At 39.9% G+C, this 27,583-nt stretch overlaps 1 protein-coding gene across 1 annotated transcript in view; it reads left to right on the forward strand.

Annotated features, from left to right (window-relative positions):
* The window catches only part of LOC124723110 (caspase activity and apoptosis inhibitor 1-like), a 248,694-nt gene that overhangs the window by 214,345 nt on the left and 6,766 nt on the right, over positions 1–27,583 (forward strand). The window contains exon 7 of the mRNA XM_047248291.1: positions 21,027–21,127. Coding sequence (XP_047104247.1) covers positions 21,027–21,127 — 101 coding nt within the window. The remainder of the gene's footprint in view (positions 1–21,026; positions 21,128–27,583) is intronic.

Raw genomic sequence — 27,583 nt, forward strand, 5'->3', positions numbered from 1 at the left:
TTGCACTCTATTATTTTTAAGTACTGTATTCTTGCACATAATGTGATGAACAAAGTAGAATTTATTGTAAACATCAGTTAATTAATTTTTATCCACAGTTTTCAGCTCCCTGATTATCACAGATAATAGAGTGTACATGGTAATCTCCATTAAATGTGCTGGCTTTACCCCACATTACTGGAAGGGCCTGTATACCTGCATGATACCACTGTGCTGGTCGACATAGGAGCCAGTGTCTTGCTGCATCAATAACTTTCCCATCATCCATGTACTGCTTCCAACAGGGTGCTCCCTTCATTGGGCTAAATAGATGGAAGATGGAAGGTGAGAGATCAGGGATGTAGGGTGGACAAGGAGCAACAGTCCAGTGAAGTTTTGTGAGCACCTTTCGGGTGCACAGACTTGTGCAAGGCCTTGTGTTTTCGTAGAGAAAGAGTTCACTTGCACACACTGAAGTCATTTCTCCAATGTAATGAGGGTAGCACAGCTGTGTGTAACTGGTCGGCACGTTGAAGTTTGGACAGGTTTGTGCGACCTGGTTGCGACGCTGACAGATGCCTCGCCCAACTACTCGGTGGTCTTTGATTCACTGCTAGGTCTCCATAGACATTCTGCAAGCACCTGTGAAAATCTGTGATGCTCAGGTTTTCTCCCAAAAGATACTGAATGGCAGCTTTCTGCGTGGAATGCAAGTCCGTTACAGACATGGAATTTAACGAAACTATAAGAGCTGAAATGGGAATATTTCATCACTTCCCACAATAAATTCTGCATTTTACAACTGAAATAGGCTGGGAAAAAAGTGTGTTGCATTACTTGTTTAAAGCCCCTCTGAACATTGATATTACACATATAACTTGGTATGATCAGGGCAATCAGGCCCGGTCTTACATCAAACCAGGATTTCACACAAACAATACCTTTTTTGCATCATAGATATCTAAGAAACAATAATTTTGCTATGACAAATAGTATTAAACTGATTTAAGTGTCTAAAGTGGCAATGTTAAATAATCCTGACTGTGAACTAATAAAGTTAATACTGGCAGTACTTTTACTACTTCAGCTGCTGCCACTAATAATGATCGATCAGGATGATGATCTTGATGATGATGATGATGATGATGATAGTAATAGTAATAGTAATAATGATAATGACAATAGTAACAATAATGATACTGACAGTAGTAACAATAATGATACTGACAGATGTAGAAAGAATTTATAGGTGAACAAAATAGATATTTTCTGACACGGCAAGCTCTGGATAAAGGAAATTTAATGAGACTGCACCAGCTAAGCATACTGGTAAATAAACGAGATTGGATTGGAAAGATGGTGTACAGGTGTAACAAGTGCATAAAGGGACAATGGCAATTCTTATTGTTGCTCAAGTAGATATGTCGTTAACTGTCTTCTGAAGCTGGAAATGTTATTCCGTTCTCTAATATAACGTGGGAGTTTACCCCGGAGTTGCGTTCCTGCTACTGAGAAAGACTTCGAGAAAGTGACTGAACAACAAAGTGAGACAGAAAGGATTTTACTTCTTTGGCAATTGGTGTTTCTGCTATGTTGTTCAGAGAACTGTGTTAAGGTCGAGAAGAGATTCAACAGACGGTGTATGTTGATAAGATGGTAGAGAAGATAGAGGGTATAGAAATCTCTGTTTCTTTTTCGGGCAAGAGGGAAGAGATTTTTATATTTTTGTAGGGTGTGGAGAGATGCTGATGCCTTCTTGCACATTACAGTTATGTGCTCAGTCAAATTTTGATTTCCATCTATTATTACACCTAGACTCTTGGCTGAAGGAGAGAAATTGATATTTATCCCATTTAGGTTCAAAGATGGTAGGGATTCCCAATCTTTAAGGCTAATTAGCCTAGAATGACCAATCAGTACTGCTTGAGTTTTAGATGGGTTGAACATTAAACCCCATATCCTGTGCCTGTTTTGATAGTGTACACAGGTGGGTATCAAGATTCTCAATAGCTGTCTTCAAGTTTACTGGTTTTGCACTTGGACACAACTGCAGGTCACTAGCATACGTGTAGCATTTGCAACAGGAGAAAACTGATGACACATCATTGACATACAATGAAAAAAATGGAGGAACAAGTACCAGACCCTTGGGGATGCCTGATACTACCTGACCCCATTGAGACTTTATGGTGCTGGACATGATGCATTGGTGGCGAGATGTCAGGTATGAGTGGAACCCTTGCTCTGCACTTGGCTGAGAAATTTAGGCTACTAAGTTTGGCAATTAAAATGTTGAAGTTGACAGTGTCAATGGCTTTGAAGATGTCTTAAGAAGCACATAATAGCTGCCCCTTGTGCATCCATGGCAAGCTTCAGGTCATCTGTTACTTTTATTAAGGCGAAGTTTGCATAAACTGGTTGGTATTTGTCTAGAAGGTCATCTGTAGTTTGTTATCTGGTCGTGGTGTCCGTTTTAGGTGGAGGCTTATCGACTTCCTGTTTCTAGACCTCAGTGAAAACAACTGTTGTTAATGAGTAGTTGAAGATACCTCTTATAGTGGGCAGAAGTGGGTCAGTAATAAGCTTCATCATTTGGACTGTGATGACATTGTGTTCAGTAGATGGTGATTTGATATCATGATGGCTTTTTTTGACAGTATTGCAAGTAACATACTTTAGATAGATTTTTTTGTGGTTACAGTCATTTACCCCATGAAGTAATCACCTATTATGTTTTTCCTATGTGTTTCAGTTGTGGTTGTAGGTAATTTGAAGCACCAGTTCTGTTCTTCGGCTGGGACAATGGAATTGGCTACAGCTTTTACTTTGCCTGTTCCAAGACCATGCAGGTTTTTCCATAGGACAGCTGGTCTATATGTGTTGCCAGTTAATGCATGGGAATGCCTGAGTTTTGAATTTCTCACAGTGTAACTGACTCTGTTCCACTTCTTCTTGTAAGTATTAGAATTTTCAGGCATGGGTTGCAGTTTGTATGCCCAGTGTGCAGTGTCTGAAACTCGTGAGCCGCTTTAGTTGTTCAGTTAGCAAAGATGCAGGTTTCCCTCTTACTTTTCGAGTCTTTAGGAGAGCACATTTGTCATGTACTTAAGTAAGTTTGTTAGTACGAGTGTCATTCAGTAAGTAATTAGAGAGACAGATTGGTCTGGGGAAAAAACAGTTTGTAGGGCATGTTTGGTACTTTTATGGCTTTAAATTGGCATCACTGGGATGAACCCTGATCAGCTGATGTGTCAACATTGATTTGTGTATAACCTCAAAAATACATTTCAAGATGGCGAGTCCACTTGAAATGTCCACGTTAGTTGAACAACATTCTGTTATTTGTTTTTTACTTACTGAAGGCGAGAAACCAGTGAATATATACTGTAGAATGTCTAAAGTTTATGGTGAAGGTAGTATGAATCATGCAAATTTTTACAAGTGGGTAGAGCAGCTCAAAAATGTTTGCGACAAACACTGTGCTGGCCGACCAGTTGCAGTTTCCGCTCCCTAACTTGAAAGTCGAATTGATGACATTATTTGTGCCGGCCACCATGTGATTGTGGTAATGATAGTTGATAATGTTCAAGTTGGTACTGGTACAGTTCATAACATTATCTGTAACAAGCTGAAGTACCGCAAAACATGTGCAAGATGGGTCTCAAAGGAGTTGACATGGCTACACGAGGAAACAGGTTGAGTGTGTGCACAGAGCTAAAGGAACGTTACGAAAGAGAAGGTGAGCACTTCCTCAACAAAATTTTAACTTGTGATGAAACTTGGGTTCACTATTATGAGCCAGAAGCAAAAAGACAAAGCATGGAGTGGAAGCAAGCCAACTCACCTGTCAAGAAAAAATTAAAAACCCAAGCATCAGTAGGAAAAGTCATGTTGATGGTGCTTTGGGACGCTGAAGGTCCAGTTTTTCTTTTTTTTTTGTGATTGTCTCAAAGAGCAGTGTACAATGAACAGCAGATACTACTCAGATATGCTTTTAAACAAGGTGACACCAGCTATGAGAGAGAGAGACCACGTGCATCTCAGAGGAGAGATGTTATTCTCCAGCAAGAAAACGCACGTCCTCATATTGCTCAACTAGCCCATGAAACCATCGACAAAAATGGGCTGGCAAGTACTGCCTCATCCTCCTTACAGTCCTGATTTAGCACCTAATGATTTACATTTGTTTGGTGCACTGAAGGAGGCATTACGTGGGAAGAGGTTCCAGGACAACGAGGACCTGAAAAAGTTCATGGGAAATTGGTTCAAACATCAAGATAAAGAGTTCCTTGCAGCCAGAATAAGTAATCTTGCAGCCCATTGGAACAAGTGAATAAATGTTCAAGGGGATTACATTGAAAATTAGGAAAAGTGTTGTTTTGTAAAAATAAACGCTTTTTTTTCTCCAGACCAATTTGTCTCTTTAATTATTGAATGGCCCTCGTAAATTGATAGTTTCTCATTTATGACTGAGAAGGGAAAAGAAGATATCCCCCAGGTATTTCTTGTGCCTCAATTGAAAGTTCAAATAAGCTAATATGTTTTAAGTCAGTTTATTTCTGGGACATTTTAGTGAGTTTGTCAATGAAAATTGTCGTGAGCGCACACACCAAGTGCAGATATTTGAGAGGTAAGAATTACTCTGTTTGGGGATTTTGTTGCGACTATATTTGAGAGTGTGCCTACAATGTGTATAATGGTTAGGAGAAAGCTGAGGTAATGATACATTTGAAAAAGAAAGTATCCACTTAAATTTCACCCTGTAAGAACTATTACATAGAAATTTTTGTATTAGTGTTACCACCTATAATTATAAGCTCATATGTTAATTTGAGGCTTGAAAAATCAGTTTTGAAGCAGGAAAACCTGCCTACCTTAGGTGATCTGTAGAGGACACACATCAGACACCTGGAGGCATTCAAGTGTTTGATCTTTACGAACATATATTCCATTTATTTATCTTCATTATTGTTGGATGTGTGTGAACTTGTTGAGATGATCTGACTGAGATTGGACATTTGCTTGTGCAATGTGGAGCTTAATGCAGTCTGATGCATAACTCGTAAGGATGCTGCTGGTGGACATTAGCGACTCTTAGGCTGCACGAGCGAGGGAACAAAGCATAATGGAGCACTCTGAGGTGGGGGAGCACAGGTTCCCGGAAGTGAAAGCAGCAAGTATCTTCAGGGAGAAGGGAGGTTTTGTGGCCAAGGCCAGCAAACTTTGTAGTGGTCGTTAAACAGCCAGCTGTTAACAGGAAAAGAAACTTGCTAAACAGGGCTGGAATAATTTGTGCACAACAGTACCAAAACAAAGATAAATGGAATAAAAACAGAGTGCAGTTTTAATATTTCTAATGATGAGTAACGGCAATAATATGATGATAAATTGCTAAATAAAACTGGAAGTACAACAATAATTGTCTGAATCATAGCCCTATGCTGATAGTCAAGTAATAGTGAACTAATGAACTATATTGGTATTGGAAGTATGAAAACTGAACAGAAAGTGTTAAAAGATTGTTTCCTTACAAAAATGAAAACACAGAAATAAACATATGAACTAGAGGCAGCAAGAATTGACATATTTTTAGCTCTTACAGCACAGGCATTCTAGTTCACCTGCATTGTAGATTGATCTTTTCCCATTTTCAGTCTTCAGCATTATCATGCTGTCATTTATCCACATGTTTTGCCACGCAAATCTCGAGACCACACATTTCAAAATCTTGTAGTCTTTCGGAGGTGAGATCTTTGTGTATTGTCAGACCTGACTTTGCAAGTTTCTTCTTCACTCTGAAGATTTCAGATCTTTTCCTGTAGGACACAGACTTCACTGTCATGAGTCTATGTTTTGAAGATCCTGGTGTGTCATGCCCCACTCTGATTTCTGTCTGTCATTCAGTGTCACCTGCAGGCCTAGCTCCTCTCATCCAAGATTGATCACTAATTCGTCTGTATTCTCTCTGTTGTTCGCAGGAATCCCAAACGGTTTGAGATTATTGCATCTCTAGTGGTGTTAATGTTTGTCAGATTTCTTGATCAGCTTCTGTTTGAACAGTTGTGCCGTATTCTCGGTTTCTTTTAAAGAGCATGGACCTCGCTAATACGAGGGCTATCCACAAAGTACATTACGTTTTGGAATTAAAAATAAATTAAGTATTGGAAATTTTTTTTATTATATACAGATGAAAGCCGCACTTAAATACTACTTTTCTACATAGTTGCCATTTAAATTAAGGCACTTATCATAGCGATGGATGAGCTTGGAAATTCCTTCGTCATAAAATTCGGCCGCCTGCACCTTCAACCACGTGGTTACCTCTTCTTGAAGCGTCGTCATCAAAACGCTGCATAGCCAACCACTTCTTCATTGCTGCGAATAAGTGGAAGTCGCTCGGTGCCAGGTCAGGACTGTACGGCGGATGAGGAAACAACTCCCACTTAAAAGATTCGAGAACTTCACGAGTGGCATTTGCCGTGTGAGCCCGGGCGTTGTCGTGAATCAGCAAGATCTTTGAGCCCAACTTTCCCCTGTGCTTGTTTTGTATTGCTCTTCTGAGGCTGTGCAGAGTTTGGCAATACCTTTGAGAGTTTATTGTAGTGCCTCTTTCCAGGAAATCCACAAAAATCACACCTTTTCTGTCCCAAAAGACAGTCGCCACGTGGTTGAAGGCGCAGGCGGCCGAATTTTACGACAAAGGAATTTCCAAGCTCGTCCATCGCTACAATAAGTGCCTTAATTTAAATGGCAACTATGTAGAAAAGTAGTATTTAAGTGTGGCTTTCGTCTGTATATAAAATAAAAATTTCCAATACTTTATTTATTTTTAATTCCAAAACGTAATGTACTTTGTGGATAGCCCTCGTATTTTTTTCCAGAGTTTCCTGTATTTTGGCCACCACTGCTGCAGTGGCAGCATCAGTGACAGCATCTGTACAACGAGCCTGAGCATGTCTTGTGATTGGATCATGGCACTCCCCTCAGCCTTCACAAGCACATCAACATGGCCGATGCCAGGCTGTGCAGCCACAGCTCCCAGTGTCGGCTCGACCCCAGAACTATCTTCAGACTGACTGATGGTGATTCTGCACATTGTTTGATGGTTATTCATTTTAAATCCAGTTCCAGGTTGCAGATTCTTAAAATATAATGCTAATGTGACACTAGGCACTCACCACTTGATTCTTGTGATACATAGAGTGACCTAACTGCATACCACCACCCCAAAAATTCAGATAAACTTGCAAGTCAAACTAACCTATGTCACTCATCTGCCACCATCTTACTCACATTTGACAAACATGCTGTGTGGTTGACATAGAACATTATTTCTTATCCACTCAGTCTGCTATCAGGATGATGAACCCACCACCGTGGTGAAGACAGGTTGCCCCTCTACCTTCAGGCAGGCCAATGATTCAGTCATGGGCTTGTGCCACAGACTTTAGTTTTACAATATTATATATTCCTTTTTATGAAATCTGATCTAACAGATTTCTCTGACTGACTATAAATATAGTTAGTTATTTGGCTATTTGTGGTCAATTGCTGTGGTTTGAAAGCGCATCCAAAGGTGGCCTGCAATGTTAACAGTGGGCTCCACAGAGAAGTGCACCAAAGGAAACTTTTCTTGGCTTCGCGTAATGGAGCATGCTGCTGCATGGTGCAGAAATTTAATAGTTGTGGATATTACACCCCTTTTCCCTTTTGGAAGTAGGGAAGCATCCACTGTGAACGAATGCCACATCCTTGGGGTCATTCTCAGAGTCCTCAGTGACATTGGTGACTCGGGGCCAAGGAGCATACAGATGAAAATGCCCCGGCCGGTGGTGAAAGTTGTTATGATGTGTACTTCAGCAGCAGAGCAAGTGGAGCAGAAGCAGCCAGTGGCATGTCTTCATCTTTATCCGGAATTACTCAAGATTGGTGACCAGGCAACATCTCATAGTCCGGGAAGGTCAGCCTCTGGGGCTGGGCGATGTCTGGGGTAAATTGCTCTTGTTGGGGTGTGATGTTGGTCAGCTGGCTGTGGGCAAAAGGCATATATAAGTCCAGTGTTACACTGGCTGGGTGGCATGCGGAGGATAGGAACAAGGTGACTCGTAATGGTGGTGTGGAGAGGGAGACGGAAAAAACTGTTTGGAATCTAGTTGCGGATGAAGGTTATTTGCATGTCGCAGATCCTCCCAGTCCGGAAACAGCACCCCAAATACCTTACGGCCCTGGTGCTGGACAATTGTTTCTGGAATCCAGGCTGGTTGCTGACCAAATCCTTTTGCCCACACCAAGGTCCCGGGACAGAACTTGGAAGCTAGCAGTGGTGGTGCTTGCTGTGATGCCAGCATGAGCGGGCTCAATAGGGTCCAGGGCTGCTGTCCATGGAGAAGTTTTGCAGGACTTTAGTCTCCGCTGAATGTGGACCAATAACTGCTCAAAAAAAGAGTTAGTTGGTTGGTTGGTTGTTTGGAGAAGCAGACCAGACAGCGAGGTCATCGGTCTCATCGGGTTAGGGAAGGATGGGGAAGGAAGTCGGCCGTGCCCTTTCAGAGGAACCATCCCGGCATTTGCCTGGAGCGATTTAGGGAAATCACGGAAAACCTAAATCAGGATGGCCGGACGCGGGATTGAACCGTCGTCCTCCCGAATGCGAGTCCAGTGTCTAACCACTGCGCCACCTCGCTCGGTAAGAGTTAGTTACATATCGGTGGAGTGTTCCTGAAGATATTTCTTCACCTGAGATTTGATAGTGTGGACCATCCTCTCGGCTTCTCCATTAGATTGTGGATGGAAAGAGGGTGTTGGAATGTGGTGAATGCCATGCTGAGTGCACAAACCACGAAACTCCTCACTAAGGAATTGTAGATCATTGTCAGTTATGAGCACTTCTGGTAGACCTTCAATCACAAAATTTTTGCGAAGGCTATGATAGTGTTGGCTGCTAATGTAGCATTGCATTGGACAATGTACAGAAATCAGGAGTAATTATAAACCACTATCAAGAACAGGTGTTAAACACTGGCCTCGCAAAATCAATGTGTACCCTCCCCCAATGGCGAGCACATCGTGGCCAAGAAGCAAATGTATGTTGTAGGTCTGTCTGCTGGCTTTGGCAAGATAGACATGTTTGGGTGAGTTGTTCAATCTCGTGGTTCATGCCCGGCCAGTAAGTGAACCTACAAGCCAGGAGTTGAGTTTGGGATCTCCCCCTCTCCCCCTCCCCCCGTCCCCCCCTGCCACCAGTGGCCTTGGTGCAATAATTGCGGGATGTGCTGGCCTAACGAATAAGGAATGACTACTTGTGGGTGTCCATCAGAAAAGAGTAAAATTACTCTGTTAATCAACATGAACTGATGGCGGACATTAAAGAACTGACAGAATGCCGTTGACGCCTCGGAAGGTGGTTGTTCGGGCCATCCATGAAGTATGTGACTCTGGACTTGTTGGAGTAACTTGTCGTTGCAGGTTGTGTCTGCAACCCAGTAGGTGGTAATGAGAAAAGACTCTATGGCAGCTTCTGCCTCTTCCATCAGTGTGAAAATGCAGAATTTCTTCTTTGTCGAACTCAGGATCAGGTCCCCATGGAAGGTGGGAGAGGGCATCAGTGTTGGCATGCTTCAGTCGTGTTGCAGAAGAGAATCTCAAACTGATAGTGCACCAAAATTAAAGGCCAGCACTGGAGGCGGTGAGTAGTTGTGTCTGGAATTTTTGATGCAGGATCAAATAAGGAGATTAGCAGTTTATGGTCTGTGATGAGGTGAAACTTTTACCAAAAACAAAAACGTGGAATTTCTTTAATGTGAAGATGATGGCCAGTGGTTCTCCTTTTTGGGAGTACCCTCGTTGGGTGTCAGTCAATGTTTGCAATGCATATGCCACAGCATGCTCAGAGCCATCCACTTCCCTGTGTGCCACTTCTCTATCTGCTTTGTTGGATCAAAACGTGCAAGGCATAGAGCCATCAACAACTGAGATTTCAATCTGTGGAAGATGTGCATGCAAGCTGGTGTCCGCTGGAAAGACACCCCTTCTTTGCATAACTGGGACAAGGGGGCAGTTTCAGTTGCTGGTGAAGGTAAGAACTTTCAGTAACACGATGTCTTCCCCAGAAAGGAACGAAGTTACTTAAGCTTTGTTTGTCTGGGAAGTTTGATTATGGCTTCGACATGTTTATCCAGAAGACGAATGCCCGAGCTGGAAATGATGTGGCCAAAGTACTCAATCTCAGTCTGGAAAAAAACATTTTTCTTTTCTGCATTTTAGGCCAGCCTCCCTTAAGATGCTGAATAAAGATTTCAAATTGCAAAGGTGTTCCTCAGTGTTTCTCCCTGTTACAATAGTGCTGTCTAAATAGTTAATGCAACCATCCACTTTGAGTCCTAATTGTTCCAAAAAGCATTGAAAAATGGCGAGGCACTTGCTATACCAAAAATTAGGCATTTCAAATGACAAAGTCCTTGCGGCATGTTAAGTGTGAGCAACTGTTGAGATTCTGCATCAAGGGGAAGTTGGAGGTATTCATCCACTAGGTCTATTTTAGAGAAGTAGTTTCCACCATTAAATTTTGGCAGTAATTCTTCCAGCTTTGGAATAGGATATGTCTCAATCTCTGATTGGGCATTGATAGTTACTTTAAAGTCACCACGCAGGCTGATCTTCCTGGATGGCTTTCGCACTAGGACTAATGGGTTAGCCCCTTGACTTGAAGGAATAGGTTCTAGAACTCAAATTGCAGTTAGGTGATCCCATTATTCCTGTATCTGGTCTCTGAGAGCTAATGGAATAGCGCAGGCTTGAAAGTACTGAGGCCATGCATTATGTTTCAGTGCGATGTGTGCCTCAAAATCCTTTGCAGTAAAAAGTTCCTGGGTGAACAGGTCCTCATTATCCTGGTAAAGTGTCTCTAGGTCCAAGTATAGAACATCTTCAGATACCAAATTCACAGAATCATCTATTGAAAATCCAAATTTCTGAAAAGAGCCAAGTCCATTCAAATTCTCAGCAGAATTGCTGTTAACGACTAAGAAGGTAATGTGGTGGGTGACATTATGATATGTTGTTGGCAGCTCGACTTGACCACATACTGGAATGATATGTTTATTACACGTCATTAGACATCTCTTTGTTTCTTGCAAGGGAGGAGCTCCAAGCTTCAGGTAGGTACCGTAATTCAGAATGCTCACGGCTGGTCTGGTGTCTATTTGTAATTGAACTGGTTTCTCTACAATTTGCACTTTTACGAAAAGCTTATTGGAGGTCTCTTAATGGTCTATACTGACTACCAGATTAACATCCATCTATTGGACAGGAGGCTGTCTTGCTTGACAGGACTTACAACATACAGAAGCTAAAAGGCCATTGGCAGAACAGTTTGGGCAATAGGCCTATCTGTCAAGACAGTCTTCATGTTGATGTACTTAAAACAATCTGGACATGATGGCAATCATTTCAGTACCCAAGACCGGTTTGATCAGCTCGAGTCGGCTGGAGGACATTGTTGGTTAACGGTACGGCATCCCATTTGTACCATTGCTACGTCCAAATTGCCACTAATGTGGCCATTGATTGCTGGCTCAGTTGTGTTAATTATGACTGGTATGTCGATCCAGGACTCCAATTTCTTGCCTGCTGCTCGGGTCACTTCAAAGCTTTGTGCTAAGTCCAAAGCTGTGTCTAATGACAGTCCTTAGAGTTCAAATGCCTCATGCTGGAAATCCCTGCCTGGAGTACCCCAGATGATCATGTAACTGATCATTTGTTCTGTATAGGAGGCCTTACTTCTAGGGGTAACAAAATGACATTTTCACCATAAACCTTGAAACTCTGCATCTCATTCTCAGTGAGTCTTGTTTGGCTATTTCTTGCATTGGTAAAATGCCGCCTGGGAGAAAATAACATGGCTATGCTGCTGGTGTTATTTAGTCAGCAATGAATGAATATTTGAAAAGGTGAGCTCTGAAAGCTTAGATAAGGGCGCCAGTTTGCACAGTAGCAGGTAAATCTCAGGCTCTGGCCAAGACAGAAATGAAGATTTCATGAGGCTGCCATCAGTTACATTGAGTGCATGGAAATGCTCAAGTAAACTTGATTCAAAGGCTTCCCAATCCTCTAAATCCTCATCAAAGGAAAGAAAAGCTATGTTGCTTGCATCTGCAGTAAGCTTTAAAGAGGTGGTTGGAGGATGATCAGTAGCAGCTTGTGGTTCTCATCCTGCTTATTCATAAGTTGCGTGAGTAGAGCTTCCAATGTAGATGGTTTCTAGCTCATCACCATTTTACTGTGTTATAACCAGGAATAATATAGTAAATATATCACCGTTGTATGGTTTATTGACACAAAACTGATACAGATGATTGTGTTACAAAGTCCAAAGTTGTAGATGAACACTTTATGGAAAATTATATAAATTAATGGTAGCTATACCAGTGTCTAGGAAGTGCAAGTGAAACGTAGAATTCCAGTGGAAATCACAAGTCTGTTGGCACACTAAGCCTAGTGAACGCTGAAGTCCAAGTTCCATTATAGCATTCGGATTCTAAGTCCAGGGAGCAGCCAAATCAACATCGAACAGCAGGTCCACTGTAGTATAGCACTCCAGCGTTGTGGAGTAAAACAGCATGATGAGAACTGGCCTGTAGATGTCAGTAGTGGCGTTAAATAAGGCTCCATAGTTAATTTAGCCAGTGACTGGGGTTGCTGTATATTCTGAGCAGCCAATCACAGTGTGTTATGGGTGGCCAATCTGTGGTTTGAAGTGCTTGGGCATGAAGGCGGCCTGCGATGTTAGCAGTGGGCTGTGCACGGAGAAGTGTAGCCAATGATGCGTTTCTCAGCTGCGCGTAATGGAGCGTGTGGCTGTTCATTGCAGAGATTTAATAGTAGTGGATACCACAGTCTAATTCTGGATAAATCTGTGTAACGTTATTCAGCGCCAGAAGTCATGAACTGTAAGACTAATTTGTTTAAGCATATCCACTTATAAGGAATGCAACCATTTTTTTTTTTCTTGTCCAATTTTGGTTGAAAAAATGTGGAATTATTCCTGGTATACTTTCATGAAGTTCAAATAGGTGGCAGTCCTATACATAGCCTTCAAAACGGCACCTATAATGGATGTGCATTCCAAGCAGAGAGCTGTCACTGAGTTTCTTTTGCCAGAAAACCAGAGTATCACAGGTATTCGTAGGTGGTTGCAAAATGTCTACGGAGACCTGGCAGCGAAGAAAAGTCCTGGGAGCCTGTCATCTTCTCAACAAGGTCACGCAAACTTGTCTGATCTGCCATTTGCGGGCCGCATGCACACAGCTGTGACTCCTGCGATGTTGGAATGCGAGGACATTCTCATCACAATCAAACACTTCACTGCACAACTAGAGGTTTGTGTTGGTAGCCCTGTCACAAGTCTGTACACCTGAGAGGAGCTCACAAAACTTCATTGGACTGTTCTTCCTCATCCACCCTACAGCCCGGATCTTGCATCTTGTGACTTCCAGCTGTTTGACGCAATGAACAGAGCACTCTGTGGGAATCAGTATGTGTATGATGGGGAAGTTATTTATGCAGCAAAACACTGGCTCCAATGTCAACCAGTAGAGTGGTACCATGCAGGTATACAGCCCCTCCTAGTAAAATGGTGCAAGACTATCACATTGAATGGAGATTATTTTGAAAAATAGGGTTTTGTAACAGAAAGAGTAGGGAATAATTTGGTGTATTGGAACCCTTAATATAACCAACCTGCTTTCATAAAAAAGTGTGTTGCATTACTTACTGAATGCCCTTCTTGCAGCGGTGTACCATAGGTCTCTAGAAGAGCATGGCGTTCCAAAGGATTGGAAAAGGGCACAGGTCATCCCCGTTTTCAAGAAGGGCCTTGAACAGACGTGCAGAACTATAGACCTATATCTCTAACGTCGATCAGTTGTAGAATTTTGTAACACGTATTATGTTCAAGTATTATGACTTTTCTGGAGACTAGAAATCTACTCTGTAGGAATCAGCATGCGTTTCGAAAAAGACGCTCGTGTGAAACCCAGCTCGCGCTATTCGAGAATCAGAGCGCCATAGACACGGGTTCACAGGTAGATGCCGTGTTTCTTGACTTCCGCAAGGCATTCGATACAGTTCCCCACAGTCGTTACAAAGTAAGAGCATATGGACTATCAGACCAATTGTGTGATTGGATTGAAGAGCTCCTAGATAACAGAACACAGCATGTCATTCTCAATGGAGAGAAGTCTTCCGAAGTAAGAGTGATTTCAGGTGTGCCGCAGGGGAGTGTCGTAGGACCGTTGCTATTCACAATATACATAAATGACCTTTTGGATGACATCAGAAGTTCACTGAGGCTTTTTGCGGATGATGCTGTGGTGTATCGAGAGGTTGTAACAATGGAAAATTGTACTGAAATGCAGGATGATCTGCAGCGAATTGACGCATGGTGCAGGGAATGGCAATTGAATCTCAATGTGGACAAGTGTAATGTGCTGCAAATACATAGAAAGATAGATCCCTTATCATTTAGCTACAATATAGCAGGTCAGCAACTGGAAGCGGTTAATTCCATAAATTATCTTGGAGTAGGCATTAGGAGTGATTTAAAATGGAATGATCATATAAAGTTGATCGTTGGTAAAGCAGATGCCAGACTGAGATTCATTGGAAGAATCCTAAGGAAATGCAATCCGAAAACAAAGGAAGTAGGTTACAGTACGCTTGTTCACCCACTGCTTGAATACTGCTCAGCAGTGTGGGATCCATACCAGATAGGGTTGATAGAAGAGACAGAGAAGAGCCAACGGAGAGCAGCGCACTTCATTACAGGATCATTTAGTAATCGCGAAAGCGTTACGGAGATGATAGATAAACTCCAGTGGAAGACTCTGCAGAAGAGACGCTCAGTAGCTCGGTACGGCTTTTGTTAAAGTTTCGAGAACATACATTCACTGAAGAGTCAAGCATTATATTGCTCCCTCCTACGTATATTTCGCGCAAAGACCATGAGGATAAAATCAGAGAGATTAGAGCCCACACAGAGGAATACCGACAATCCTTCTTTCCACGAACAATACGAGACTGGAATAGAAGGGAGAACCGATAGAGGTACTCAAGGTATCCTCCGCCACACACCGTCAGGTGGCTTGCGGAGTATGGATGTAGATGTAGATGTAGATATATTCCATCAAGTTCAGATCAACCTAATTTTGTTGGCAAGACATCATTGTGAGTTCACTATGGTGGGTGCTTCTCAAACCACTGTAACACAATTCTAGTCTTGTGCTGCACACAGTTATCCTGCTGGAAGGTGCCATCACCACTGAGGAATACAACAAGTATGAAGGAAAGCTGGGATCAGCATAAGTGTTTACACAGTTCATAGCTGTCATGGTGCATTTAATTACTAACACAGGTCCCATGGAAACCCAGGTAAACATCCCACATAGCATAATATTGCCCACAGAGACCTGTGTCCATGTTGTGGTACATGCTTGAGCAGCCATTCACCTGGACAAGGGCATATCTGGACACAACCATCACTCTGGTCTAACAAGAAATTTAACCAATTTGACATGGCAACAGATTTACATTGAGCCACAGTCCACTCTTGATGATCCTGTATCCACTGCAATCGTATTTGGCAACATCACTGGATTAAAATTAAAACAAATGTGTGTCATCTGCTGTGGAGTCCAGTGTTCGATAATGTGCACTGAATGGTGTGCTCCAAAACCCTTGTGCTTGCATCAGCATGATACTGTATCATCATATCTGCCACATATTGCCACCTACCCTGCTTTACAGTGTGACTAAGCTGCTGACCTCCATGTTCTGTGATGAGGTGTGAACACCCAACACCTTATTGTGTATTTATGGTTACACCATCCTCCATGCACTTTCCACAGACACCTTACAACAGTAGCATGCAAACAGACTACCAGCTTTGCCATTTCTGAGATGCTTCTTCCCAGGTGCTGGGCCATAACAATCTGCCCTTTGTGAAAGTTATGTCAGTGGATTTCCTGCTTTGCCACCAATATCATCACAAAAATGACTCCCCATTCATCTCTGCTCCTGCTATGTACTTACTTAATATGTTACATGTCCACTACATCACCAGATGGCACTCAGTCTTGCAGTGGGCAGTGGTTATAAAGTTTTGGCTGTGTGTATGTGTGTGTGTGTGTGTGTGTGTGTGTGTGTGTGTGTGTGTGTGTGTGTGTGTTTTTGCTATCTTAAGTTTAACAGTAGTCTTCAAAAAATGATCAATCTTTATTACATAAACTATACAGTTCTTCCCATTCCTGTCAGTCCTTTCACATCCAAAATATGTTAGCCACAACACTTCCAACAGAAAGATTTGGGAAGAGATTATGTATGCAGTGTTTGTGGTTTTTCAGAAATAAGTACCTCTCAAGTGATTTTTTAGTGTTGAAAAATGTACAGGAAATTGTTCTGCAGCCTGAGATACGGTATTGTAAGTAATGTTGTTTTCATTAAGTCTTTCATCACTTTTCTAAAAGAGTTCCTTTCTCATTGGTGGTGTATATTTACTTCATTCTGTCTACGTCTACAGCTATACTCTGCAAACCACTATGAAATGCATGGCAGAGGGTACATCCCGTTGTACCAGTCACTAGGACTTCTTCCTGTTCCATTCACATATGGAGCACATGAATACTGACTGTTTAAATGCCTGTGTGCAGACTGCAATTAATCTTATATTGTTCTCATGACCTGTATGGGAATGGTACATAGGGGGTTGTAGTATGTTCCTAGAGTCATCATTTGAAACTCGTTCTTGAAGCTTTGTATGTATATGCTTTCTCGGAATAGTTGATATCTTATGTTCAAGAGTCTACCAGTTCAGTTTCTTCAGCCTCTCTGTGACACTGCCCTCTGGCTCAAACTAACTGTGACCATTCTTCTTGCCCTCCTCTGTATATGTTCAATATCCCCTGTTAGTCATATTTGGTGCAGATTACCATAGTATTCTGCCAGTAATCCAAAGTCTGCCACCTACTTTACCTACAACTAAACCCATGTGATCATTCCATTTCTATGAGTGTGGTGGTTCTATGGTTAGCACACTGGACTTACATTTGGGGTGAAAGCTGTCATCTCTCTTTCAACTGATAAAATTAGTGTTCTAATTTGTAGTTGAAATAGCAGAGGGTCAGGTAAAGGTGCACTCTAGTAGAATTTTGGCTTGATAACATGTCTGAGTGGTTACTCATCACTCCATTTATCACACTTTGGCCAACTTGCTCTAGAATCGCTAGATTTTACTGAGTTTCCAAGCAACTGATAAAAATTGCAAAATACAGCAACATTAGTGAAAAAATAGAATAATGAAGCTAAGTAATTAAAGACAAGAAGTGGTTATGACTGAAAGTGAATAAAGTTCGTTTTATTCTATAAAACTGAATTCACTAGTGAGTGGTGCCCTTACAATAAAAGAGGTAAAGTAAAACGGTTTTGACAATAACACTTTGTCAGCAAGTTTCATTTATGTGTGTGTGCAGTAATGCTAGCAGTACTTGTGATCTGAGCAATGCCTACTTCCATACCAAGCAAATATCATGCATTGGTGCTCAGTTTCAAAGTCTGGAAGCACATAACTTCCGGGAAATAGGAAATTATAGATTGTTGTTTAATTTGGTAGTCCCTGAAAGGCAATTACAAAACTGTGCAATGATGTATTTAATTTCTGTTTAGCACTGCTAGTTCCCAAGAATTTAATTTAAACAGGCTTTACAGTTCACTTCAGCACATTGAGACACACACCGCAAAACATAACGTGTAGCTGGCCGGAGTGGCCAAGCAGTTCTAGGCGCTACAGTCTGTAACCGCGCGACCGCTATGGTCGCAGGTTCGAATCCTGCCTTGGGCATGGATGTGTGTGATGTCCTTAGGTTAGTTAGGTTTAAGTAGTTCTAAGTTCTAGGGGACTGATGACCTCAGAAGTTAAGTCCCATAGTGCTCAGAGCCATTTGAACCATTTTTGAACCATAATGTGTCGGCTAACTTTCTAGTACTCATTGAAAGATAAAAGTTCTTGCAGTCTATCAACAACTGTCACTTGTGAGTAATACATTACATTGAGAGTACACCACATAGTGGAAAACTTAGTCTTTCACATGTGGCACAGCCAATACATCAAACAAAATGTATCTCCAGCACTGCCTATTCCGAACTAATCACCAACAGACAATACCCACAACTGCCACATAAAAAGACCCTTTGCCACTGATGTGTCTCCCTTGTATATGTTGCTGACATCACACTTGTCTGTTCATTACAATGAAATTTACTTTTATGGTCACCTTTTAAATATTGCAAATAAAACATTAAAACTCCATACATACAGAGAAAAATTCGGAGTAGGTATTAAAATTCATGGAGAAGAAATAAAAACTTTGAGGTTCGCCGATGACATTGTAATTCTGTCAGAGACAGCAAAGGACTTGGAAGAGCAGTTGAATGGAATGGACAGTGTCTTGAAAGGAGGATATAAGATGAACATCAACAAAAGCAAAACAAGGATAATGGAATGTAGTCTAATTAAGTCGGGTGATGCTGAGGGAATTAGATTAGGAAATGAGGCACTTAAAGTAGTAAAGGAGTTTTGCTATTTGGGGAGCAAAATAACTGATGATGGTCGAAGTAGAGAGGATATAAAATGTAGGCTGGCAATGGCAAGGAAAACGTTTCTGAAGAAGAGAAATTTGTTAACATCCAGTATTGATTTAAGTGTCAGGAAGTCATTTCTGAAAGTATTCGTATGGAGTGTAGCCATGTATGGAAGTGAAACATGGACGATAAATAGTTTGGACAAGAAGAGAATAGAAGCTTTCGAAATGTGGTGCTACAGAAGAATGCTGAAGATTAGATGGGTAGATCACATAACTAATGAGGAAGTATTGAATAGGATTGGGGAGAAGAGAAGTTTGTGGCACAACTTGACCAGAAGAAGGGATCGGTTGGTAGGACATGTTCTGAGGCATCAAGGGATCACTAATTTAGTATTGGAGGGCAGCGTGGAGGGTAAAAATCGTAGAGGGAGACCAAGAGATGAATACACTAAGCAGATTCAGAAGGATGTAGGTTGCAGTAGATACTGGGAGATGAAAAAGCTTGCACAGGATAGAGTAGCATGGAGAGCTGCATCAAACCAGTCTCAGGACTGAAGACCACAACAACAACAACAACAACATACAGAGAGCCCCCTTCCTTGTGGTCATTTGCCATCTACAAACTACTTTATATGTCTTGCTTTCCTTGTAAAAAAAATTGTACATATTGAAACCCTTTTCCAGTATTGGTTTGCACAATGGAACATTAAAAACAGTGGCCAGTTGTTCCGCATTGTTTTTAGATGACCTTTCATCTAGTGCCTTCAGAATTTACAATATGTGCACCATACTCATATCACAAAAGCCTTTGTTAATGGCTAATTCAAATAAATTTAAGAAATCTGTTGAAAACACTGAATGCTGTAAAATAACTAAGATAGGAATCAAGTAATGGATGTTCCTACACTATGCTGAGTTCATAATCCATTTTAGTGTGGAGAGTTGCATATTCTGGCTTAATATGTCTAAATGCAAAATTGTTTATTGCTTGTAATGTTAAAAATATTAAGTTTATTGTGTCATGGAGCTCACAGGTTACAGTATAGACAAGTATATTTCATTTTCCACCTCATTTGAGGTAGTAGGCTCTTAGATTATCCTACAATTTATCAGCTAAGGAATTAATAGAAATGACATATGTTAATGTTGCTCTAACTTGTGTAGTGTTTGGCATATAAAAATATTGTAAGCAGTCAGGGACTCGTCACATTATCATGCTCAGTCTGCTGGAGTTAATGTAGCATTACTGAGTTGTGTGACACTAAATATCCAAAATTTTTGCATAGACATATTTTATGTCACACTATCTTGTATGAGGGACAACAGTAGCCATAAGCAGACATCTTGAGTAATAACTGCTTGGCTGCTCTTGTAAACAATTTATTTAATGACCGGTTTTGTAGCGTAGAAGAAACATCATCAAGTTAAATATGGTGAGCCATGACATTAAAGTTGCAACACGGATGGGAGTGAATGTTCCTTGTCTGTGACTTTACCTGACAATCCACTAATTGTTTCATCTATTAATAGACAAAGAAACTCAGTCCTGTCCATGTTGCAACTTTGTCACCATTCACCATATTTAACCTGATGATGTGGCTTTTATGAAACAAAACTGGTCATTAAATAACTTATAAGAGCAGCGAAGTGGTTACTTTTCATGATATTTTATTGTAGTTAGTATTCTCACCGTGACACCCCTTCTGTTCCATGCATGTGTATGTGTTGTATTTGGCAACAGGGAAATTCACTGCTTGTCAAGTGTTTCTCATGCCTCACTGTTTACCAGGAAGCCAGCAGCTGTGCTTAAGCTCCGTCCACTGGGATGGACTATCGCCACCGATACTGCCAGATGCACGCATTTAGAAACAAGTGCTCCTTTGAATGCCCTCAGCATCTGTTGCCTTATAGGCAGGACGATGGTTCAAATGCCCATCCAGCCAATCAGATTTAGGTTTTCCGTGATTTCCCTGAATCGTTCCCAGCAAAATCTGGGATGAGTCCTTTGAAAAGGCCAAATCTAATCTCCTTTCCCATCCTTTTGTATTCCGATGTCTTGCCTCATGTGCTATGACCATGATGTCAACAGGACATTAAATTCTAATCTTACTTCCTTCCTTTTTCAAACATGCAGCACCATTGATATGCAACACCTTTGCACAGAAAACATGATGAATGTTGTCTGCTATGAAGTTTTTCTCTGTAAAGATCATTTCCACATACGTGGCTAATGGGATTTCCATTTCCGTAATTCATTTTCAGACAAACATGACTACATTTGAGATAACTTCATATATTTGGAGTCATTATTTTCACAGATATTTGATCCAAATGCACTGTTCAATTTTATTTACTTATATTTTTGACATGATTAGATGTTGTGTGGTGTATTCTGCACAGTTATCTGTTTTACAGGGCTTTTGACTCGGAAGACACTATCACTAGCACCGATTCAAAGAATAAAGACATCCTAGAAATAGGAATCTCTGAGGAGGAAGTGAGTCATTTGCTTAAAGGTATGTGTTGTTCAAAATACTAAAGAACGTGTTTAAATTCTGCTGCTAATAAATTCCTCGTGTGTCAGTGTTCACTTATCAGATTTGTTATTTGAATGTGAAGGTGATTTATCACAATGTGAGGTACAAGACACAGCTGTGAATAATTACAACAGACTATTGCAAAATCTTTTAATAGGTTATGTATATATTGCACATGATGCTGCCAGTTATATTGCCGTGCTGCTGAAGTGCTGTTGCAACAAAATAATATTTTAAAATGCTTTGCTAATTTTGTGTAATTGGAATTATTTGGGAATTGATAATAGTCATGCTGATGGGTGTTAGGTAAGATTCGGTACTGTATTTATTTCCCCATGTTGACTACACAGAACAGATATGAATAGTTTTTTAAGGAAAAGGCTTTGTCTTGTGGGTTTTAGTGCAAAAAATTGTGTCACTGGACACTTTTGTACAATTAACACTCCACATTTTTTTTAAAAAAATGCAGTCTTTACTCATTTTAACACTATATATTTCGTACATTATTTCAATTAATAATATGAAGATGTAGCTCTTGTCCTTTATTTACAACTGTTCATTTTGTAACAGCTTAGCACTTCCCTTGCTTTTAGTGCCTGTGAAGTTTACAATGGCTAGTCATTGATAAAGCTGTCACAACAACTTTTGTTACGTTTTAGATGAGCTTATGATTAAGAAATATTGAGGAACATTACGAATTTCATAAAGAAAGTATGTTTCTCATACTTCGAAAATAAATTTGATCATGATAAGTCATTTTGCTGCATGAGGTATTCCATATATGCATTGAAGATATCAGGGAGCCAAGCAAAAATTACAGTGATGTTGCTCTTGTAGTTTTGATGTAACTGGCTACAACTCAATATATATAAAGGTTGTAATTTATCCTAACCATACATCTGTCATTTGGCCAGTGAACTCTAGTCCATATCTTCCTGTTCCTGAACTGCCAACAAAGTTTTTGATGATACCCTGAATAATTATAGACATATCCAATTTTCTGCAGATGAACCGGGTCCTGGTGAGTTTTGTTGCACTTTGCGCAATTCAGAAGCAAAAATGAAAAAGATGAACTGCTTAGTTGGAAAGAACGTATTGGTGCAGGAACAGATATTTATGTGTATAAGAGCTCCATACATAGGAAAAGAGAGGAGCCATTTTATCTAGGTTTCAAAAATAATGATTCATGATTTAGTACCTGCACAGGTGTGACAATGCTGCTAAACGAAGTGTTGGCATGAGGTACTGTGTGGCAAGATGATGGGGGGACAGAACCCCTCAGCAAGAAAATAAAACTCACCATGTGAGTCTATCTGCAGGGAAGCAGAATGTCTGTACATAATAGAGATGTGCATGAGGATGAACACAACCCATGGCAAGTTCAGGTGGCTGATGATTGAGCACATGGAAATAGCACACAGCACAAGGTGCAAGGTGAGGTCGACAGTGGTTGAACTCAGCGTTAGAATTGCACTGCCCAGCTTACTGTCACCTGCAGGTAAACACTTCCATCAGTGCCCATATGACAGGTTGCATACTAAATAGGGTATTTCTCAGATACTTCTGGTTTGATTAATGAATTTCAAATTAGCTATAAAAAGTAGCAGTAGAGACTGTTAATACATTCTTGTAAAAGTAGTTTTAAGGCTGTTTCTTTACACAGTGGTTACACTGTGCACCAGTACCAGTTTTTCATTCTGCACATAAAAAGTAAAGTTACAAAATGTACTGGAGAATGATGAATACAAATTATACTGGAACAGAACCATTATAACAGATAAAACACCACCACATAACAAACCTGACATCATATTCACCAATAAAAAGAAGAAATTAACGCAACTAATCAAAACACTCTCAGTTACTTTCACCATTGGTACCATTATGCCTGTCACATTCCAGATTTCAGCACTACTTCTGTTGCCCAGTTTTTCTGAATCAGATGACACCTTTCACTAATTGAATGAACCAGTAATTAAGAATTTGCATTTATGATTATAAATCTAAAAATTCCACATGAATTTCCCAATGCAAATGTATAAAATGGTTTCATTATATTTTGCATTTTTATACACTGCTGCATATTTTATAAACAAAAGTATCATCATAACATATAGCCCATCTGAATTAGCAAAATTTGAACTAGTAACTTTTCAAACCAAAATGCAAAGTCCAAATTCCACTCGTAACATACTGACATCTCTGTGAAAATCCCATGAAGTCACTGACATTGTCGTATCTTTGTGAATCTCTATCATCAAAATTTAATTCGCACCTAATCATTGATCGTGCAGTACTTCAAAGTTATCAGCTGTATATATTGTATTAATTTTCCATGTCTACTGAAAATATTTCTCTACGTTAATATCTATCATCTTGCAACTTAATGTTGCCTCTAACTGTGTAATCAGAAGCCAACTTTGATATTTAACTGTGAGATTATCTAGGTAAAAGTGCACTGTGATTGTCAAACTGTTTTGTAGGAATTTGAACGTGTCTGCCTGTAACCAACTATTTTGTGTGAAAATTGGAACTGGTTATCATGTCGTATATAGTGACAATAAATATGGAAAACAGTCAAAGTTAGTTAAAAAGTGTCTAGCTTTCATTGTTAGAGCAGTTCCTGAAATTCAGTTTACAGCAGTTTAACATGTTTTCTTCAATGAGACACCAAGAACAGAACAAAGATTTGCAGTTGATTTTTTCTACAAATAGTATTGATACTTTATGATTTATTTATGTTTATTTTGAATTTTCTTTCACATTTCACACAGTCTTCAGTCAGCTATGAAGACAGTCTGTCTCCTAGTGGAGTAATGACTACCACTTCAGGGAGCTAGGAGTCATTGTCTGTGGCTCATGACATATCACCTGGTCTTGATAGGATCCATTACAGCATGGTATGGCACCTCACAAGTAGTGCAAAGAAATTCTCCTAGCCCATTTTAATTTGATGAGAACCCATTTTAATCATCCTTTCTGAAATCTGGAGAGGACCATACAAATCCTAGTAGCCATCATAGTGCTACCCTCTTAGTTGCATGGGAAAAACCCTAGTGTGAATGATCAACTGCTGCCTTGTTTGGATTTTGAAGTCCAGGCAGTTTCTTGTTTGCATTCAGCGTGAGTTCAACATATATCAATCATACTTAGAAAGAGAGTCTAAATCACACACATCACATTTATTTACGTCACCTAGACTGTTTTTCTAAGTACAGTTGTGAAACTGAATGTTGTTTCCCCAAAATGTTTCCAAAATATAGCAATCCAGCATTGATAATCTGACCCTCCTGGAAGTGACTATACAACAGGCTTTCCTGTACATGTCACCTAATAGTTGTTTTCTTTGACCTTGAGATAGCCTGTGATACTACTAGGAGTCAAAATATAATTTGAGAGCTCCATGAATCAGCCATTCTTAGATATTTCCCTGTATTTCAATTGTTCTTTCTTTCCTTACATCATTTTATATAAAGGGTGTTTTAGGAGGAACATTAAATATTTTAGGAGGTGGTAATCTAGACTAATTTGAAGAAAACATAAAGTGTAATATGTGTCCTGCTTTTTTCAATCGGTTACAGTGTTACAACTATAACAATGTAACCTAAACAAAAACTCACAGAAGCTGTTAAGCAAAGGCAAATGATTAAGTTCAAAGTTGATTTTCGTAAATTTACCCCTAGCTTAAGTGTGATACTGGGAGAACATACTCATCCTTGTAACCAAAAGAACCTCTTGCAATAATACTGTGAACTCATTTCCTTAACCAATTGTCTATCATACCAGACAACTCATTTACAAAGAAGCATTTGTGAGAATGTCTCCACAAAGGCATGTGGCTTTTCATTGGTCCACAGATGTGAGTTAAGAGTCTTATTGATACTGTCATAAGTGAAAGTGGCTTCATCAGTAAACAGTATTAGTTGGATTACTCAGAAATTTTCTATGAGGCAAGAACAATGTTCCAATCATGTACCTTCATTTCCTTCTCAGTGGTACTGAATCCATAATAAATTGTAAGGATAGTGGCCATTCATACCTAATATCTGCCATATAGTGTATGTGGCATGCTCATACACATAGAAATTCTGCATGTACTTTTTGGGGGCCTACATTTGACCAACTGAATGTTGTCTTTTTTTAACACACACTGTTCATTTGCATGCTCAGATGAGGTTTGACTGCTGGGCACTGATTGCACCATGTAACCTTTATCTGCTGAATTTTGGTGATGCTTAATTGAAACAGTTTTCTTTGCAACAATCAAACATGAGCAACACACTTCATTTGAAACCTGACCATGTTGCCTCAAATGGGAATGTGTCCTTTTTTGCCTTTATGACTACTAATTTTAAGTGAAAAGGTTGCTTTGAGAGGATAACAGTTCATACCATTTATTTCATTTTTTGAGTTTGTAATGCACTTCCTAACAGTGGTTAGACCCAATCGTGCTCATATTAGCATCTAAAATCAATTCCACTTTCAAGTTTGCCATTTCTTTGTGGACTTTTCCAAATTATGCTTTGTAACAGTTCATGGGAGCCTTAATAATTGTTCAAACAATAATGTAACCCTTCAACAGATACTGAGTAAGAATGATGATACTTATTTTTTCACTGTTTTTGTGTGTCATTGCACAAATTTGCTGCAGATAAACTGATTAATCACTCACTGTTGTTGTATGTTTATCAACAACTGCAAACTGTTCATATATTTTTGGTGTGTGGATTGCATTGGACTATTCCATGTGAAACCGAAACAACTGCTGCCCTCACATTGCATGCAGGCACATGAACAATGGCAGTTTACATTGTTGAGCAAAACAGCAAGATAATGCTTCCCACAGGAAAAAGTATCCTCAACTATGAATATTCTAAAGAACTAACAAATCAGAAAGGCTGCAACTGACTTCATCATCCCAATATCGTAGCAGTATCCCTTACAACCAGTCTCTTGCAGTTCAGTGAAAACGTGAGGAAACACTCTTGAATATGGCACCCTGTGGTTAGAAAATTATCTACTGTATTCTCTACAAGCATCAGCAGCAATTCCGATACAATAGTCATATACAGGTACTATACCAGCATTTGTAAATATGTGCAATGTGTCTCAAAGATACAATAGAATTGCATAATAAATCACAATGAGAATCACAGATGTAAAAATTCAATTACGTTAACTCAAGCACAGCTTCAGAATTGTGACTTCAAAACAAAAATGATAGTTGATAAATAAACTCATAGAACTGGTGTAACAAAACACAAAAATGAAATTTTCTCTCTGTAAATGGCTATGTCTCTGTAACCAATAAAAATTGAACATGTGTTATATGGAATGTTTTACTCAAATAAGTCTATACTACCACCTGCTAAAATATTTACTGTTCCTCATGAAGCACCCTGTATAGAGTTGGAAATATCTTTTTGAATCATCTTGAATAAGGGAATGGTTTGACTCAACGTAGTGTTTTTAAGTGTGGCACTATTGTCAACTGCTATTAACAGTATTACCACACTCGGCAAGGAACAACATCTAGTACTCCCTATTTGTGGATAACTTCTTTAGTTTTTAGATTATCTTCTAGCATTGCAGGTAGAAAGTACCAGCTACTTCTGACATGAGGGTGAAGGAATGGGCAGATAAAACTGGTTTTAGATTTTCGACTGAGATATCTGTGTGTGTCCTTTTTTTAACTGTCAATTCTCTGTTTTTAAGAATGAGGGACACCATTTAAATTTTTAAAGAGTGCCTTCAGTTTCTGGGCCTTAATTTTGATGAAAATCTTACTTGGCTGCCACACCTGGCAAGTCTGAAAGCAATCTGTCTGAGAGCCCTAAATGTTTTGAAATGTGTTAGTCAGAGGGCTGGATATGCAGAAAAAACTTATCTGCTGGAGTTTTATCAAACCTTTGTACAATTCCAGCTCGGATATGGATTTACAATGTAACTAAATAGGCTTCCGCTGTTGGTGTCTCAATGAGTATAATTCCGCTGGGTATTGTACTACATCATTGTATAAAATACTTTAATTATAAACTATAAAACTGATGTTTTGGCCATCTTGCAGTGACCTTCCTCAGGACAAGACTGGTTTGCAAGGAGGAAAGATGCTTCTATTTATTACAGATGATCGATGTCAATATGTCATATCTGTAGAACTTGATTGGCCCTAGAATATAATACATTAGTCATTACAAAAGGGAGAGCATAGGAAGTAAGCTTGTTAGTAATTGGTGACAGTCTGAAAATCACGTAAAAGCCAAATAGTCCACAGGTAGCTTCTTTACTACATTCTTCCTTTCATAATGACTAATGTATTACATTCTGGGGCCAGTAAAATTTCACAAATATAATGTACTAATACCAATGTCATGGTAAAACACCCAGAATAATTTTAATCATTATGGATTTATGGGTCAGTTAGAGAATTATATT

Source organism: Schistocerca piceifrons, chromosome X, assembly GCF_021461385.2.
Source record: "Schistocerca piceifrons isolate TAMUIC-IGC-003096 chromosome X, iqSchPice1.1, whole genome shotgun sequence".
Classification (NCBI taxonomy): Eukaryota; Metazoa; Arthropoda; class Insecta; order Orthoptera; family Acrididae; genus Schistocerca; species Schistocerca piceifrons.